The 20,125-nt window shown below is 41.9% G+C and overlaps 1 protein-coding gene across 2 annotated transcripts in view; it reads left to right on the forward strand.

The window, feature by feature from the left end:
* The window catches only part of LOC127624184 (lysophospholipid acyltransferase 2-like), an 81,770-nt gene that overhangs the window by 52,692 nt on the left and 8,953 nt on the right, over positions 1-20,125 (forward strand). For both annotated transcript variants that reach the window (XM_052098891.1, XM_052098892.1), the window contains exons 4-5: positions 17,461-17,556; positions 17,672-17,727. In XM_052098891.1, coding sequence (XP_051954851.1) covers positions 17,461-17,556; positions 17,672-17,727 — 152 coding nt within the window. The remainder of the gene's footprint in view (positions 1-17,460; positions 17,557-17,671; positions 17,728-20,125) is intronic.

Here is a 20,125-nt window from a genome sequence, read left to right on the forward strand (position 1 = left end):
ACAAAATCAAGACATTAGCAGTGCAGAAATTTTTTTATTTTTATTTTTTTGCCTTTCAGCTCACCACTTATTCTAATCACTCAATCACAGTAAAATCATAATATCCACATTATCAGAGGAGAGGACAGATTTGTTAGCATTGACAGTGTCCCCTGCTGGACAATTACAGCGCATGCTTGTTTATATAAAGCTGGCACTACAGAATTGCTGAAATTGTAGGAATTTTATAACGGGGTTCAAGCACGTTATCTGCAGCAATAATATAGAGAGATGCTGCTTGAACGCTGTGGTGAGAGACTAACTTGCACAGGCTGTTTATGCTCCCATAAACTCAAGAGACACATGTGGATGATGTCGTCACAAATGAGTCATCATATTAGATGTGCTTTCTGTGACATACCTGACTTCGGTGAAGCAGAGCCGACACAGCACTGTTCACTACTCGTTGCCCAGTATTACTGTAGTTTACTATGAAACCATAATGCTCCAAAACAACAGATTTTTGAGACGGCAGTTGGTTCACCAATCTCTGGCATTATAAAGTTCCATCAATTGAGAAAAATAGCGAGCAAGCTTTTATAAACTTCACATGCATTTTTCTGATATGTCAGTTTCTATTGTCCCGTGTGGCACTATGTTCTGTTAGTTTTGGCTCTGTGCGGTCCTGTCTTGCTCCGCAGTCTTTTTTTTTCATTTTAGTTCTACACGGTTTGTGTTGTCCATAAGATATGCCATCATTCGTGTGACTGCGTGTACCGTACCGAAGGCGTGGATGCATGTACCGTTGCAGCTCTAATATATATATATATATATATATAGGCTACTGTATATATTATAGTTTTGAAACACTTAATTCACTCATTCTTTTTTATATTTTTCCTTTCTTCACATTTTAGAATAATAGTAAAGTCATGAAAACTATGGAATAGCATAAATGGAAATATGGGAATTATGTTGTGACTAAACAAAATCAGAAATAAATCAAAAATTTGTTGTATTTTAAAATCTTCAAAGTAGTCACCCTTTGCCTAGAATTTGCAGACATGTACTCTTGACATTTTCTCAACCAACATCTTGAGGTACCACCCTGGGATGCTTTTTAAACAGTATTGCGGGAGTTCCCATCTACAGTATGTTGGTCACTTATTGGCTGCTTTTCTTTATTATTTGGTCCAAGTCATCAATTTAAAAAACATTTTAGTTTTATAATGAAATAAATTAATATGGCGGCATAAATATATTCTTGCCTACAAAACGAATTTCAAACATTTAAGCATAAATGTTGTGCCTTCAGATCAAAAGATTTTTAAGATCATGACTTTTCACTTTTCAGTCAAGTCACAAGTCACAACCGGTGGTGTGTATGTGTGTGTGTCAAATCAAATCACTTTATTGTCACACTACTATGTACACAAGTGCAACAGTAGGTGAAAGCAATATAGCAGTCATGACAGTGACGAGACATATACCAATTACTATAAACAACATAATTACACAACACAATATAATATACAATGTACAGTAAACAATACACACAATATAGAATACACATACAATAAAAATAAAAAATAAGAGTATATAAAAATATACACTCACCTAAAGGATTATTAGGAACACCTGTTCAATTTCTCATTAATGCAATTATCTAATCAACCAATCACATGGCAGTTGCTTCAATGCATTTAGGGGTGTGGTCCTGGTCAAGACAATCTCCTGAACTCCAAACTGAATGTCAGAATGGGAAAGAAAGGTGATTTAAGCAATTTTGAGCGTGGCATGGTTGTTGGTGCCAGACGGGCCGGTCTGAGTATTTCACAATCTGCTCAGTTACTGGGATTTTCACGCACAACCATTTCTAGGGTTTACAAAGAATGGTGTGAAAAGGGAAAAACATCCAGTATGCGGCAGTCCTGTGGGCGAAAATGCCTTGTTGATGCTAGAGGTCAGAGGAGAATGGGCCGACTGATTCAAGCTAATAGAAGAGCAACTTTGCCTGAAATAACCACTTGTTACAACCGAGGTATGCAGCAAAGCATTTGTGAAGCCACAACACGCACAACCTTGAGGCTGATGGGCTACAACAGCAGAAGACCCCACTGGGTACCACTCATCTCCATTACAAATAGGAAAAAGAGGCTACAATTTGCAAGAGCTCACCAAAATTGGATAGTTGAAGACTGGAAAAATGTTGCCTGGTCTGATGAGTCTCGATTTCTGTTGAGACATTCAGATGGTAGAGTCAGAATTTGGCGTAAACAGAATGAGAACATGGATCCATCATGCCTTGTTACCACTGTGCAGGCTGGTGGTGGTGGTGTAATGTGTGGGGGATGTTTTCTTGGCACACTTTAGGCCCCTTAGTGCCAATTGGGCATCGTTTAAATGCCACGGCCTACCTGAGCATTGTTTCTGACCATGTCCATCCCTTTATGGCCACCATGTACCCATCCTCTGATGGCTACTTCCAGCAGGATAATGCACCATGTCACAAAGCTCGAATCATTTCAAATTGGTTTCTTGAACATGACAATGAGTTCACTGTACTAAAATGGCCCCCACAGTCACCAGATCTCAACCCAATAGAGCATCTTTGGGATGTGGTGGAACGGGAGCTTCGTGCCCTGGATGTGCATCCCACAAATCTCCATCAACTGCAAGATGCTATCCTGTCAATATGGGCCAACATTTCTAAAGAATGCTTTCAGCACCTTGTTGAATCAATGCCACGTAGAATTAAGGCAGTTCTGAAGATGAAAGGGGGTCAAACACAGTATTAGTATGGTGTTCCTAATAATCCTTTAGGTGAGTGTATATGCAGTAGTTATATTGTGGAGAATATATTTGACAGTCCAGCGTGAGATAATAAGATGAAGATTAATAAAGTACATTGCTAATTATTGATCGTGAGAGGTCAAGTGTTCAAAAGTCTGATTGCTTGGGGGAAGAAGCTGTCATGTAGTCGGCTGGTGCGGGTCCTGATGCTGTGATACCGCCTGCCTGATGGTAGCAGTGAGAGCAGCCCATGACTCGGGTGGCTGGAGTCTCTGATGATCCTCTGAGCTTTTTTCACACTCCGCCTGTTATAGATGTCCAGGAGGGAGGGAAGCTCACTTCCGATGATGTTTCTGGCAGTTCACACCACCTGAACTGTGTGTGTGTGTGTATGTATGTGTGTGTGTGTGTATACAGTATACACAAGCTCTTGTTTCAACTAAATAAAAATTTTGATTCTATTTAGATATATATATATATATGTATATTAGGGCTGTCGATCGGTTTAAAAAAATTATTAATCGCACAATTCTTTGTGATTAATCGCGATTAATCTTGTTTTTTTCTGTTGTTAATTTCTTATATGCACTAATATAAATGAAAATGAACAACATAAAATGTTCCATGTTCAAGTGCCAGTTGAATTTCAAAAAGGTCCATAATAGTCCAATCAAATATGATAAAAAGAACAAGGAAATGTTCAGAATGTTGACTCTTTTTCATTCCATAGAAACAATTCGGCTTAATCCTCCTTTACATTCAGCCAGTTACGGAGACAGACCAGTCTGTTTACATTTTCAGGGGACAAAGCAGCTCTCTTTTTTTGGATGATGTGACCTGAGAGTGAGAACAACCTCTCAAAATGCACTGTGGTTGCAGGGGCTGACAGGTACTTGCGTGCAATGTGTGCCAGTCTGGCATGTGCTCCTTCTCTCTTTTACCACTACTGTAGTGGACACCCCTGCATGTCCATATTTGTTCTATGGACTCTTCCTCTTCATTTGTATCCATATCAGAAGAACCCACAGAAAACGGACATCCTCCTCTTCTTTGGCGGCTGTTTCTTTATTGTCTCGGCAGATGATTGTTGTGCAGTCCTCTCTTTCATCACCAGGTTGCTTACCGAAGCCCACACCTCGCTCCTTTCATCTTTGGGAAGAAACTTCAGGGTCCTTAAACCTGGGGTCAAGTGTAGTAGCGATCTTCAGCCATGTGAGGTTGGTGCTGTCCTTCTGTTTACCTAGGTCTGTGGTAAAGTCTTGAACCTCTGAACAAGTGGCTGGTAACACCACTGAACATGAGACATACGCTCTCCCCCATTCAGTTCAGTCACATATCTGCATTAGAAAACACAAGATGTATTAAACATGTCAGTAAATTGTTATTAATAACCCGCGCGCCCACACACACACACACACACACACACACACACACATACACACACATACACACACACACACAAACACATATTGGTGCAGCTATTTTTATGAGGACTTTCCATAGACATAATGATTTTTATACTTTATGAACTATAGATTCTATCCCCTAACCCTACCCCTAAACCCAACCCTCACAAAAAAACTTTCTGCATTTTTACATAATAAATAAATAAATAAATAAAATAAGTTTATTATGTTTTTTAAGCGATTTGAATTGTGGGGACACTAGAAATGTCCTCATAAACCACATTTATAGCATAATACCCTTGGAATTACCAGTCTGTAACAGTTTCAGAAGTGACTTCTCTCTCTCTCTCTCTCTCTCTCTCTCTCTCTCTCTCTGTGTGCGTGTTTGTGTGTGTGTGAGCAGGCGACCACCCAAACACACACATATAGAAGATACAGGGGGAGAAAGAGCTAGAACACACATGCACAATGGGACAGACAGAGAGAGAACACACAGGCAGAGAGAAAGAGAGCACAGCACACACACACACACACACACACACACACACACACACACACACACACACACACACACACACACAAACACGACAGAGGTGAGAGAGAAATACTGTGACAAACTCTCAAACCTCATGCTACAGTTTTCCAGTTCAGCTGAAACAGATCAAATGCAGGTGTTACAGGGGAGGACTATCATGCATCAGTTGCAGCTAAATTCATTTTCCCTCAGAAACCAATTACTGCCTTTATATACTTTGTTCACATTAATTTTTTTTATGTTCATAATGCCTTGTTAAATGCTTATTTTATTTTATATTGTATTGTGTATATAGTTTTTACAGTTTGTATTTGATTTATTCATTACCTGGCACCTATTTAATTTTTAAAACATTTTAATTCTATTTTTATTGTTATTTGTTACTGTTTTATTATTATTTTTTGTCTTGTCATTATCTGCTTTGTGTATTAATGCTTTGGCAATATTGTATGTAAACACAATCATGCTAATAAAGTACTTTGAAATTGAGAGAGAGAGAGAGCACACAGCACACACACACACACACACACACACACACACACACACACACACACACACACACACACACACACACACACACACACACACACACACAGGAGGAGGGAGAGAGAACACATTATTAAAAAAAATAAATAAATATATATATATATATATATATATATATATATATATATATATATATATATATATATTAACTTACCTGCAAGGTTCAAGTAGTTCCTCCAGCTTTTGCAGTTTGGCAAGCTCCTGTGCAGTCAACATGGCAACATTGCTGTTTTGCTGAGCCAGGGTAGTGTTTAGAAGAGATTTGTTTAGCTGGATTTGCTTGACCTTTTCTAGGGTCGAATTCCATCTTGTTGCAACATCTTGAATGAGTGATTCTTGCTTCTGTCCAAGTGCAGCTGTTCTCTTAATTCCTGAGCGTTTGATCGACTATGCTTAAAGTGCCCAACAATCTTGTGCCATTTGTCTAGAACACTTTCAAATCTACTGTCTTGAAGGGAAACGTCACTATTCTTTGCAGGATGTGGGCCGTGCAGGGCAGGTGTTCAAATGAACGTAGTCTTGCGGCTGCAACCATATTACAAGCACTGTCAGTGCCAAGTGTGGAAAACTTTTCCATGATTTTCTATTCGTTTGCGACATCTAGAAAATTATCAGCCCATGCCACAGCATAGTGTCACTCTTCTGTTTTACTCATAGTTTGCAGATTCCATTCTTTATCAGTGAAGAGCGTTGTGACACCCAATTAGTTGTCATTGCTCATAGAAGTCCAATGGTCCCCTGTAAGAGTGACACGCTTTGCTTGCTCAAGCATGTTCACCCTCCATTCCCTCTCACCTTCATACAAAGCAGGGGAGATTGAGGGCAGATTATAAGAGGTGTCAATGCAATTCGATATATTTCTCTCAGTCCATCATCATCTACTATGTTAATTTAGCAGCAGTTTGTAGCTATCCAACTAGCCAAAGCATTAGTACCTTCTCATTTACAGTTTTCATCATTGGCCCATGAGTAACCCACTCCTGTAATTTAGATTTACGAGGCCCCATAGAGATAGTTTCGGTAGGGTGTTTTGCTTTGAGGTGATATAGCAAATACAAATTACTTCTGTGTTAATTAAATTTGGCTTTGCAAACTGTGCAGATTACATTTGTTTTCTCCAAAGGTCCGTCAGGCAACTGCGAAACACATCGTTCTAATTCATAAGTCAGCCGCCACAGGAAGTAATAAAACGCAGCTGCGTTAATTGCCTTAATTTTTTTAACGCGTTAAATATTTCAAATTAATTGCAAAAAGTTATGTGTTAATTTTAACAGCATTAATATATATAAAGTCAGCAAAAAAGAAACATCCTCTCACTTTCATATTTTCAGCAAACGTAACACGTGTCAATATATTTGCATGAATTTAAAAAGTTTTCAAAAACTAAGCCATACACTGAACAAGTTTCACAGAAATGTGACTAAAAGCAACAGTCAGTATCTGGTGCGGCCACCAGCTGCATTAAGTACTGCAGTGCATCTCCTCCTAATGGACTGCACCAGATTTGCCAGTTCTTGCTGTGAGATGTTACCCCACTCTTCCACCAAGGCACTTGCAAGTTCCCGGACATTTCCGGGGGAATGGCCCAAACCCTCACCCTCCGATCCAACAGGTCCCAGACGTGCTCAATGGGATTGAGATCCGGGCAGATCTTCGCTGGCCATGGCAGAACACTGACATTCCTGTCCTGCAGGAAATCATGCACAGAACGAGCAGTATGGCTGGTGGCATTGTCATGCTGGAGGGTCATGTCAGGATGAGCCTGCAGGAAGGGTACCACATGAGGGAGGAGGATGTCTTCCCTGTAACGCACAGTGTTGAGATTGCCTGCAATGACAATAAGCTCAGTCTGATGATGCTGTGACACAACGCCCCAGACCATGATGGACCCTCCACCTCCAAATCGATCCCGCTCCAGAGGACAGGCATCGGTGTAACGCTCATTCCTTCAACGATAAACACGAGTCCGACCATCACCCCTGGTTAGACAAAACTGCAACTTGTCAGTGAAGAGCACTTTTTGCCAGTCTTGTCTGTTCCAGCGAAGGTGGGCTTATGCCCATAGGCAACGTTGTTGCCGGTAATGTCTGGTAAGGACCTGCCTTACAACAGGCCTGCAAGTCCTCAGTCCAGCCTCTCCCAGCCTTTTGCGGACAGTCTGAGCACTGATGGAGGGATTGTGTGTTCCTGGTGTATCTCGGGTAGTTGTTGTTGTTGTTGCCATCCTGTACCTGTCTCGCAGGTGTGATATTCGGATGTACGATCCTGTGCAGGTGTTGTTACACGTGGTCTGCCACTGTGAGGATGATCAGCTGTCCTTCCTAAGCGCTGTCTTAGGCTTCTCACAGTACGGACATTACAATTTATTGCCCTGGCCACATCTGCAGTCCTCATGCCTACATGCGGCATGCCTAAGGCACGTTCACGCAGATGAGCTGGGACCCTGGGCATCTTTCTTTTGTTTTTTTCAGAGTCAGTAGAAAGGTCTCGTTAGTGTCCTAAGTTTTTATAAATGTGACTTTAATTGCCTACTGTCTGTAAGCTGTTAATGTATTAACGACTGGTGCATGTTCATTAATTGTTTATGGTTCATTGAACAAGTATTGGAAACAATGTATTTTATATATATATTTATTGTTTACATGCTTAATTATTTTACAAGTATTTACACTGATAGATAGATTGATAGTAGAATTTCTAGAATGGTTCTCTTTAAGAATTGCAGCAGTTCAGCGAGCGACACACAGGAGTGTTTTGAGTCACACAGCTTCTTTACCACGTACATGCTTTGTGTGATAAGACTTGAATGTTTCTATTATTGTTGTTTTTGATCACAACTGACAGCAGAACATTCTGACTGCACAATGCCATGATTTACAGATCAGAATCAAGTAATCCTGAGAGCAGTGTAGTAATACTAGAAAACTGAGCAAATGCGCTGCTTTTTCTGACCGTCAGTGATAATAAAATACCTCTATGACACCAACATGTTACGCATGTGTGTGCGTGTGTGTGTGTGTGTGTGTTTGGGAAAATAAATATGCTTTTTCCCACCCTCCAGTTTTAATTTCCACATTTTTCTTTTTCTACAACATGCCAAAAATAGAGAAGAGATAATATAATCTATTTTTCTAGACAATGGCCTATCTTCATTCACACACCCTGCTGGTCACCCTCTGCAGATCAAAATACCTCATTGCTGTGGTGAGTTCATTTCAGCAAACATCACTGTGAGCTTTGTTTGTTTGTATGCCGTTTGTTCTCGCTTCTGGTTTCTAATCTGTTACTATGCATCATCCATTAATGTTAATGAATTCCTCCAAGCCCTAACAATATCAAAGCTCTTATAAAACTGATATTTTAATATTTTTTATTTGTATCACATAAAGAAAATTTGTCATGTTTTTATTTATTTTGTCATATAGCCCTCAAATACTGTTGGCTAAACTTGGCCAGCACTTCTGATGATTATTGAAATATTACTTTTTTCCTAAAACCACAGAAGAAATTTAGTTTAACATTTTCTGAAGAATTTTGCTTGCCTGTGTAAAAAAGCTGCCTCAATGCTATGTTATAGGTGATTGCCTGGTCATTGCAATGTGATTGCAGTGGTGTTGTAAGTGCTAGGTAGGGTGTTGCTATGCTATTGCTTTGTTATTCTAAAAGCTTATTTAGTCTTCTGCGTTGAACCCACGCAGTAGGCTGTGCGTAGAAATGGCAGTTACGTCTTTGCCTACACAATGGCTTGACGTGCACCTCTTCAAAACTGTAACCACGCATCTCTTTGACGCAGACCACAACAACTGTGATTGGTCTGCTTTGTAACCAGAGAACCTAAGGTTGATTAAAAGTTATGAGGTTGCATTGGATTTTATACAATATTATTTTTAAGACCTATGCATCATTTCCATCAATTGATCGGTGATTGTGTCATATTGTGTTTGGACTTGTGAAACCTTTCGTTTCTTGGGAGCATCTGCTGTTTTTATATTCTGTTTATGTTTCATGAAGTTACAAGCGAAATCGTGATAAAAGCATTTAATGAAAGGTATAGTTATTTTAGAAATAAAAGGATTTTCTCTCAATATATACTAATCCTTGCAATTGTCTGTGTAATCACAGAACTATAAATGCAAACCACCGCATTGGCAACTATGTGGAGCCTATGCTGTATTTTCGACGCAGAAGTATAATTCGGCCTTAAAGGTATAGTTCACCCCAAAATGAAAAATCTCTCTGCATGCTTTCCCAGATGTGTATGACTTTCTTTCTTCACCTGAACACAATCGAAGATTTTATAAGAATATCTCAGCTCTGTTGGTCCATTCGATGCAAGTGAGTAGTGGTCAGAACTTTGAAGCTCTATAAAGGACATACTGGCAGAATAAAAGTTGTCAACTCATGGTTTAATCCATGGCTTCTGAAGAAAGATGATAGGTGTGGGTGATCAGAAAAAAATCCTTTTTTACTATAAATTCTCCTCCCTGCCTAGTAGGTGGCGATATGCAGGAATAATGCAGATTGCCAAAAACAAAAGAAGAATTTGAAAGTGAAAATTTATAGGAAAATTACTTGAATACTGATTTGTTTCTCACCCACATATATCATATTGCTTCTGAAGATATGGATTTAACCGCTGGAGTTGGATTACCTTAGGATGTCTTTATATGCTTTTTGGACCTTTAGAGTTCTGGCCACCGTTCACTTGCATTGAAAGGACCAACAGAGATATTCTTCTAATAATAATTTTTGTGTTCATCATAAGGAAAAGTCATACACATATGGAATGGCATGAGGATGAGTAAATCATGAGAGCATTTAAATTCTTTGGTGAACTATGTCTTTAAATGGTTGGTAGGGTGCTATGCTGTTGCTAGGGTATTCTCAGTGTGTTCTGAGTCGTTGGTTGGTGGTTGATTAGTTGGTTAAAAGAGCCCACCCCTAAGTCTCTGTGATATTGTTGTCCGAGATTAGTCTCGGTCCCTTCTGAAGTCTATGGGAATTCATCCACCAGGCAAAAATTGATAGTGTGAACACTTGAAAAGTAAATAGCAAAGCTCTCCTCAACAAGAAGCACAATTTGAGATATCATTCATGTCCGCAGCTCAAACAGTACGGCACAAGATACATGCTGAAGTTTAATATTTTAGGTTATGGTGCACCGATCAGGAAATTTGAGATCGATCTCCAATTTTTTTAACACTAAGATTGGCCAATACATATACCAATTTATATTTCTTAAAGTGCCCTTTGCTACACTTTTGCAAGTTATGTGCTGCAGTTATATGTTTATGCTCCACACAGTAAAATGACTGTAACAATTTACAAAAAGGTTGATTTTGTTAACATTATTTAACAACATTACTGTTGTTAACATGAATTAACTTATAGTTACAACATATACTACTAATGTTTTTTTAATCAAAATGTCTTTAGTTAATGCACTATGAAATAACATGAACTAACAATGAACATTGCATTTATATTAACTAACATTGATTTAATAAGTGCTGTAAAAATATATTGTTCATTGTTTGTTCATGACTCCTAATGCATTAACTAATGTTAAAGTAATTAACATTTTTTATAAAGTTTGACCAAAATTGCATAAAAATTACATTAATTGTAAATTGCTATTATTTATTTGTATTGAAAACAGTTATGTATCAATATCAAAAGGACATTGTGACATACTGGCAACTAATAACCATGAGAGCATCACACACAGCAGAGATACTTCCAAATATATTGTAAAATATATTACAAGCTCTAAAACTGCTCCAGTGAGAAATCATTCATATCTATGATTTGTTTACTGTCTTTGGTGTCTTGTTGTAACACAAATCACTAATTATTAAGCAAATGTGTGAAGATGCGGTGTCATTATGGTTAAAATGTAATTGCTGTGATTAGTGATAATGTGATAAAAATTATTCAGACTTAAATTGGGATCCTCATAGAATACTGCAGGGATGAGTGGCTGGCAGTAGCGGTTCTAGCTTGTGTGGCACACTGGGCGAAACCCCTTCAGCACACTCTTATTATAAATAAAATATTCACATGTTTATTTGTTGTATAATTTTTTTTTATTAAGTCAAGTTATTTTTTATTTGTATTGCTCTTTTCAGAACATACATAGTTTCAAAGCAGCTTTACAGGAAATCATGCATTAACAAAAAAATTAAACTGTAATATCTATAAAGTCAGAGTGATCATTATGTAGTTTGATTAAATATGATTGTAAATTGTGTATAAAAATTAAATAATAATTGTATTTAGAACCCCTGTGAGCAAGCTGAAGGCAACTGGCAACTGGCAAGGAAAACAAAACTCCACAAGATGATGGTTAATGAAGAAAAATAACCTTGGGAGAAACCAGGCTCACTGTGGGTGTAGGTCTTTGAAGTTCATCCTGGATTCATTGCAGAAGTTCACTTAGATGCATTGTCCTTTGTTAGTTGGCTGATGAAGGCTTTGGTGGCAATTAAATTATAGCCTAATTTGGCATGGCGGAGGGCGGGGCCGGGTTGCGATTATACACACCCGGTCCCTTATCAGGCTAATTAAGCCTCCGAGAGGGATAAAGGCCGATGGGAGACGGTGGTGTGACGAGAGAGAGATAGTTTATAGTTTTGTCTTTTGTTTCAGTTTTGTTTTCCATTAAATCCCTTTACACCTATGTATTCCATTTCAAGAGTGTAGTCCATCAATAGACAAAGGTGGTGCAGGTAGAGATCAATGAAGTGCTTCACAGTTCAACCGGCAGGTCATTTCGTTGAGGTTCGCTGGGGTCCGTCCTAAGTCCAAGGTTCAGGCAGTGGCATATGAAGAATCCGATGTCTTACATTTGGGGTTAGCATCAGTTCATCCTCTGAAGTCAAAAGGCTGAAGTGATGTCTGGCTTGCACCGGCTGTTTTTAGTCATCATCACTCATAGCTGTGGAGTCTGACACCAAGCAGGAACGGAGCTAGATCTGGTCGGCTCTGGTAACCTCAGGATATGAATCCCGAGGTTAAGACATGAAAACAAATAGAATAATATTAGCATAGATGCCATTCAATTTTATGCAGAGTTATAGATCATGATGGATGTTTCTGGTTCCGGCAGACCTAACTAAAGCAGCCTAATTGTGAGTTGATGGATAAATTAGGTGGATGCCTGAGATAGATGAGTCTTTAGTCTAGACTTAAACTGTATGATGAGTGTGTCTGCATCCTCAACAGTGTTAGGGAGACTGTTCCATAGTTTAGGAACAAATATGAAAAGGATCTACCAATTGTGTGGATTTTGATATTCTTTGAATTATTAACACACCAGAATTTTGTGATCGTAAAGAACATGACGGAATATAGCGTGTCAGAAGGTCACTTAAGTTCTGTGGAGTTAGACCATTCAAAGCTTTGTATGTCATTAACAGAATTTTAAAGTGTCAACAAAATTCAACATGTAGCCAATGTAATGACGATATAATTGGGCTAATATTATCATATTTCTTTGATGTAGAGGATGTAGTCAGCTGCGTTTTGAACCAATTGAAGTTTATTTATTGAACTTGCTGGACATCCTCTCAGTAATGCATCCCAATAATCTAGTCTCGAGGTCATGAACAAATTAATTTGTTTTTCGGCATCAGCAACTCCTCGTAACTTGACAATATTTCTGAGGTGGATGAATGCTGTTCTACAAACATTGGAAATTTTACTTTCAAAGGATAGATTGGTATTGTGACGTTCCTGTGTTGTCTGCCCTATGTTCTCTGTTTCACTAATCACGTTTATGTCACGTTTCCTTGTTGTCCGCTCCGTGTTTTCCGTTTCACCCGTCACCGATCCCGTTCCATGTCACGTTTTCCCTGTTGTCCGCCCTGAGTTTCACTGTCCGTGTGTGAAACTGCACTTCCCACAATTCCCGGATCACGCTCCCAGCTGTGATCACTGTGTTATTGTCCGCACCTGTCTGTTATTTTGTCATTACCTTGTCTGTTTATTTAAACCCCGCTTTCTCCCCTTCCCGTTGTCGTTCGTTGTTGTTCCATGTCTCCGCTTGTGTATTGTTTGACTCGCGCTTCGTGTTCCCTGCCTGTCTGTCAGCCCGTTCATGGTTACCCCGTTATCTGTCCGTCCAAGGTTACCCTGTCGTTCTCCGCCCTCCGTTTCCTCTTGTATTAGTTTGCCTTTTTCCCATCGTGGACTTTCTTTTGTTCCTGTGTTTTGTTTATTCTGTTCTTTGTTCCAATAAAGCCCGCATTTGGATCCACACTCCCGTCTGCCTTCTCCTACTTCCACAAATCATAACAGAACTAACGACCCAACAATGGATCCAGCGGTCCAGCAGGCAACTACCGGCTGCTTGGTTTGAGGCAAGGGGACCGACCAGTGGAAGACCACATCCGGGACTGCCTGGAGCTGGCACACTTATCGGACTTCCCGGAGTCAACCCTGGTGGTTTTCTTCAGGGGCAATTTGGACACGTCGCTGAAAGAGCGCTTACCATCGGCGACGCTCAGCTGGACTTTGCAGGAGATGGTGGAAGAGGCTCTGCTGGTCAGCGGTTCGACACTCACTGTGGGCGTGGCAGAGGAGGACCCTACCTCACCTCCCGCGGTGGCGACCTTCAACTCGCCCATGGCTCTTCCCATCACGCCTGTTCCACCAGTCAGCGAACAAACCCCCACACCAGTCGATTCCCTTGAGCCTGCACGGTCCACTTCATCTGCCCGGAGGAGGAAGAGAAGACGGGCTTCCGCTTCCCAGCCCACGCCTGCCCCGGTCTGCGAGCCAGAGCCCACGCCTGCCCCGTTCAGCGAGCCAGAGCCCTCGTCAGCCACGGTCAGCGAGCCTGAGCCCTCGTCAGCCACGGTCAGCGAGCCTGAGCCCTCGTCAGCCACGGTCAGCGAACCTGAGCCCTCGTCGGCCACGGTCAACCAGCCAGAGCCCCTAGCCCCCGATGTCAGTGAGTCAGCGCCTGTAGCCTCGACCGTCCCTGAGCCAGCGCCTGTAGCCTCGACCGTCTCTGAGCTAGCGCCTGTAGCCTCGACCGTCCCTGAGCCAGCGCCTGTAGCCTCGACCGTCCTTGAGCCAGCGCCAGTAGCCTCGACCATCCTTGAGCCTTCCAGGGCTCCTCCTCCCGAGTCTTCCAGGGCTCCGTCTCTCAAGTCTCCCAAGCGCTCCTAGGGCTCCGCCTCTCCAGTCTCTCGAGTCTTCCAGGGCTCCTCCTCTCGAGCCTCCTAGGGCTCCACCTCTCAAGTCTCTCGAGTCTTCCAGGGCTCCTCCTCCCGAGCCTCCTAGGGTCCACCTCTCCAGTCTCTCGAGTCTTCCAGGGCTCCTCCTCCCGTGCCCCCCCAGGGCTCCGCCTCAAGTCTCTCGAGCCTTCCAGGGCCCCGCCTCTCGAGCCTTCCAGGGCTCCTCCTCTCAAGCCTCTCGAGCCTTCCAGGGCTCCACCTCTCAAGCATCTCGAGCCTTCCAGGGCTCCGCCTCTCAAGCATCTCGAGCCACCCAGGGCTCCGCCCCTAAATTCACTCGAGTCTTCCAGGGCTCCACCTCTTAAGCCTCTCGAGCCCTCCAGGGCTCCGCCCCTCAAGCCTCTCGAGCCTTCCAGGGCTCCACCCCTCAAGCCTCTTGAGCCTTCCAGGGCTCCGCCTCCCAGGCCTCTTGAGCCACCCAGGGCTCCGCCTCTTGAGCCGCCCAGGGCTCCACCTCCTGAGCCTTCCAGGGCTCCACCCCCGAGCCTCCTACAGCTCCGTCTCCCGAGCCTCCTACGGCTCTGCTCTCAGAGACCCCAGAGCCTTCTAGGGCTCCGCCTCTAGAGCGTCCTACGGTTCTTCTCCCCGAGCCTCCTACGGCTCCGCCTCTCGAGCCTCCTACGGCTCCGCCTCCCGAGCCTCCTTCGGCTCCGCCCCCAGAGCCTCCTACGGCTCCGCCTCCCGAGCCTCCTACGGCTCCGCCTCCTGAGCCTCCTACGGCTCTGCTCCCAGAGACCCCAGAGCCTTCTATGGCTCCTCCTCTAGAGCACTCCTCCTCGGCTCCGCCTCCTGGGCCTGCCTCGGCCTGGCTTCCGGGGCCTCCCTCGGCTCCGTCCCCTGAGCCTCCCTCGGCTCCACCTCCAGAAACTTCCAGGTCTCAACCTCTAAGTCTAGAGCCTCCTACGGCGCCACCTTCCTTGGCTCCGCCGCCTGAGCCTTCCTCAGCTCAACCTCCTGAGCCTTCCTCGGCTCCGCCTCCTGAGCCCCCAGAGCTTTCCATGGTTCCACCTCCCTTGGCTCCGCCTCCTGGGTCTGAACCTGTCCCTGCCCCTTGGACTACCCTCTTGCCCTCTGTGCCCCCCGGACTTCCTGTCTGCCCTGTATTCCCCCGTGGACTGCCTAACTGCCCCTTGTGCCCCCGTGGACTGCCTAATTGCTCCCATGGATTGCCTAACTGTCCCTTGTGCCTCCTTGGTCTGTCTCTGTGTCCCTTGTGCCTCCTTAGTCTGTCTTTGTGTCCCTTGTGCCTCATTAGTCTGTCTTTGTCTGTCTTTGTGTCCCTTGTGGCCCCTTTGGTCTGTCTGTTTTCCCCCTTTTCTAGCCCCTCTCTCCTTGAACATTTGCTTAATTTTTCTATTCATTTTCCGTTTCACCCGTCACCGATCCCGTTCCATGTCACGTTTTCCCTGTTGTCTGCCCTGAGTCTCACTGTCCTTGTGTGAAACTGCACTTCCCACAATTCCCGGATCACGCTCCCAGCCCTGATCACTGTGTTATTGTCCGCACCTGTCTGTTAATTTGTCATTACCTTGTCTGTTTATTTAAACCCCGCTTTCTTCCCTTCCCGTTGTCGTTCGTTGTTGTTCCATGTCTCCGCTTGTGTAAAGTTTGACTCGCGCTTCGTGTTCCCTGCCTGTCTGTCAGCCCTTTCATGGTTACCCCGTTATCTGTCCGTCCAAGGTTACCCTGTCGTTCTCCGCCCTCCGTTTCCTCTTGTATTAGTTTGCCTTTTTCCCATCGTGGACTTTCTTTTGTTCCTGTGTTTTGTTTATTCTGTTCTTTGTTCCAATAAAGCCCGCATTTGGATCCACACTCCCGTCTGCCTTCTCCTACTTCCACAAATCATAACAGGTATCAAATATAACGCCTAGGTTCTCCGCTGTAGAAGACGACATAACAGTATATCCATCGAGAATCAAGGTTTTTGGTCCAATAATTAGTACCTCTATTTTGTTGGAATTGAGTAGAAGGAAATTTCTGGCCATCCAATCTGTGATTTCATTGATACAAAGAATTGTGAATTTTCATTGGGTTTTGAAGAAATTATTTTGGGTATCTTCGGCATAACAGTGGAAACTTATTCCATGATTCCTGATAATATCTCCCAGGGTAAGAATATATAAAGAGAAAAGCATAGGCCCTATAACTGACCCCTTTGGTACTCCATACTTAACGTTTGTTTGATTTGACAATTCCTCATTTACACATACAAAGTGGGTAGTGGTCTGATAAATAGAACCTAAACCATGCTAATCCAAGTCCACAAATGCTAACATAATTCTATAGCCTAGTCAAGAGAATATTGTGATCTATCATGTCGAAGGCAGCACTAACATCTAAAAGCACTAGAAGAGAAATGCCGCCACGATCAGATGGTAAGAGCAAAACATTTTATACCCGTTAGCAGCCTCTTTATCCTCTTCCTGCTCACTGTGCAACGAGTCAAAATAACTACCGTAATGGGAAGCTTAATATTCATACACATGTAATTCTTACACAATAGAACGGGATATTCATGTGAAGTACATAATGTTTGAAAGTTTAATCTCGTGAATTTTTTGAATTTCCAATATCTCACCCTCTAAAGGCCACTCTGTCATGCTTCAAGGTCTGAGCAAGCACTCTTTCATTAGACGAGCAATGTATGTGTGATTCCCTGTGTGCTGCAAAAAAGACAGCCCTGAATCAAGGCACGATTGCCTATCACAGATTTAAGACTAATATTGGCCGATTTCGATCGGTGGACCCCTAATTTTTTAGGTTAGAGGTTTGTTAAAATCCCTAACCCTAATATTATAAATTGTAATAGATTTTGCAATTGATTGCAAATAGTGATAGCAACCATTAACGGTCCAGCCATTATGGATAAATATTGATAACTAATGATAACTTCATTAATACATCTGAAATGTCTTTATCATTCAAAAGTCAATGTGCTGCTCTTTGGTCTACTTTGCAGATACTGTTTGGTGGTTGCCCTGGGTTATCTTAGCTTCTGCCAAATCACACGGGTTTACGTCTTTGATTATGGAATGTACTCTGCTGATTTCACAGGGTAAGAATATATGTGTTTTTTTCTGACATGTTTACTGGACTGCATTGTTATTGTTCTGATATTGTTGTCCTTTACCCACATCTCTTGTTTTTTTTTTATTATTTCTCCCCGACAGACCCATGATGGTTATCACACAGAAGATAACTAGTGTGGCTTTTGAGATCCATGATGGTGAGGAGTGTGTGTGTGTGTCTGTTTGGTAAATGTTGAAGTGTGTCGTTTCTGAATTGTCACGGCATCGGTTGAGCCAGTGTTGCTGTGTCAAAAACAGCAATGTTTTGATAGCGCCACAGAACCACAGTGTTTACACTTCGGGGAAATCGACCCACAAATTACTTATAGCACACTTCAGCTTTCAGGTTTAGGATATATGCAGACAGAAATGATGCAGGGAAATGGCACTTGCTGTTGTGTTTGTCAGAAGTGCTGTTAAAGTGCCCGAGAAGCTAATTACAGAAATGAAAGGCAGAGGAATGAAATGAAAGCAAATTAAAACAAGCCTTCCTCCTCCTCTCCACCCCTCTATTGTTCCACAGAGTGACAAATAACCATGATGATGTGTCCCCACACTGTACTTCTTAATATTACCATTATCTCTGATTAATTTTCTTCTCTTCTGCTGAGTTCAGCTGTGGTCTCGCAAGCCTTTGTTATAGAGCAGAGACTTTTTTTGCTTCCAAGCAACGTCACAATTTGCCGCTTTATTATTGAATTTAACTGATGTGGTTACTGTTGTATGTATATGAGCCATTTTACTATAATACCAAATGTAATTAATCCAGTTAGAATTTAGAGACAAAATGCTCCGTTTTATAATATTAGTTTACTCTTAACTTATTGCTTCATCATACGGTCATATACTTTAAGATTTTCATCACACCACCCACCTCTATGTAAGAGTACATCAAGATGTCTGGCAGAACTCATGTAAATTGGTTTCACTCGCTCGTTGCCATAAATAAACTATCATTGATATTCCCAATGGTCTGTAAGACACTTAAATTACAAGATCTCCCATAGAAGTCCTTGCTGACCTCCATCACTAGCTCTTGGACATGGTGGTGCTTTTCTGTGGGTGTAGCTCTATCTCTTGACTGCATCTGCTGATGGCTGCATTGGTCATAAACTCTAATGAAAACATTAAGTAGCTCGTCTTTTTATGTGCATAAGGGTGGCAATAAAACAACATGAAATTATTCAATCCACTTACCCTGTGTCACCCCGCCTTGTCTTATCGTGCAGGAAGACAAAGCACTGAGCCAGAGGAGTCTCACAACTCTGAGCCAAGTCAATTTACAGCACCTTTCTTCTCTCTCTAATTACCATTGTAAATCAGGTAAATGCCGGGGAGAGACGAAACCACTTCTTACAAGCTCCGGATCTTTGTAGGTACTGTTTCTACACTGTGATCAAATGCAAACTTTGAGATTTGCTGATAAATTGTATGTAATCGTGATACAGTTTACCGAGATAACAGCTGTAATGCATGTACAGTAAATGTGATGTAACGGCTGCCTATCACCTCCTATTTCACACTTTTAATTCAAATTGTAATGCTGATAGTATACTGTAAATTATCATTTGTAATGGGAAAAAAATATTAAAGGGGTCATGACATACTCTAGTTTTTGTTTAAATAAGTTTATCCACAAGTTTTTTTCACCTCTGTTATGATTGGCTAACATCGTGCAGTACCAACTCAATGGGCAGAAAATGAACAACAAGCTCCACAACATTATAAAATAAAATTTCAGGGTTTACACATAACGTACATCCAATGCATTGCATCCAAATTCATTAAGCACAGTGGAACCTTAACTATAAAACAGTTGTGACATTTGAAAGATTCATGAATGAAACTGTTTACTTGCTTCGGGTCCAATAGAGTTTTTAACTGCCCCATCTTTAATAATGCTCATTCAATAACAGTTCCTTTGCAAAGCTTGATTCATGTATTGACTGGTTCATAAGTAATTCACACTGATATCAGCAGAAAAAACAAACAGTCCATGCTGAAATGTTCTGAAAACGCAAACGTAATACAATCCACGGTGATGCTGGGTGCTTCAACAGGCCAAAGTAGAGACGCTGGTCTTCACATCTCACATCTTCCATATTTGTTTACACACAGAATGGTATGTGCTTCTCCCAGTCTGTGGCAGCAGCAGAATGAGAATTTTTTTTTTTTGCACTTGTACTGCTCTTAAAACACAGCGCACATTGCTGGAAAAGTATGAAAATTTAACACAAAAGGAAGGATCCTTTTTAGACTTATAACTTGACATTGCGTATTTTAAAAGAGTCGCAAGATGACGAGAATTGTCAAAGCTATTCATCTAGTGTTGAAAAACATTTAAATCCAGATAGGTTAAAGAAGGTTAACTGAATCAAGGCCATTTTTGTTGCTTTTCAAAAAAGTTCTCAAATGGCCTCACGGGCTGGGTAAAATGATCTTGCGGGCAATACATTTCTGAGGACTGACATTCCCCACCCCTTTATATTAGAAAAATACACAAATTAAAAGCATTTTCACAAGTGGTCTCAGACTTTTAGACCCCACTGTATTCGG

The sequence above is a fragment of the Xyrauchen texanus genome, chromosome 30, assembly GCF_025860055.1.
Source record: "Xyrauchen texanus isolate HMW12.3.18 chromosome 30, RBS_HiC_50CHRs, whole genome shotgun sequence".
In the NCBI taxonomy this organism is placed as follows: Eukaryota; Metazoa; Chordata; class Actinopteri; order Cypriniformes; family Catostomidae; genus Xyrauchen; species Xyrauchen texanus.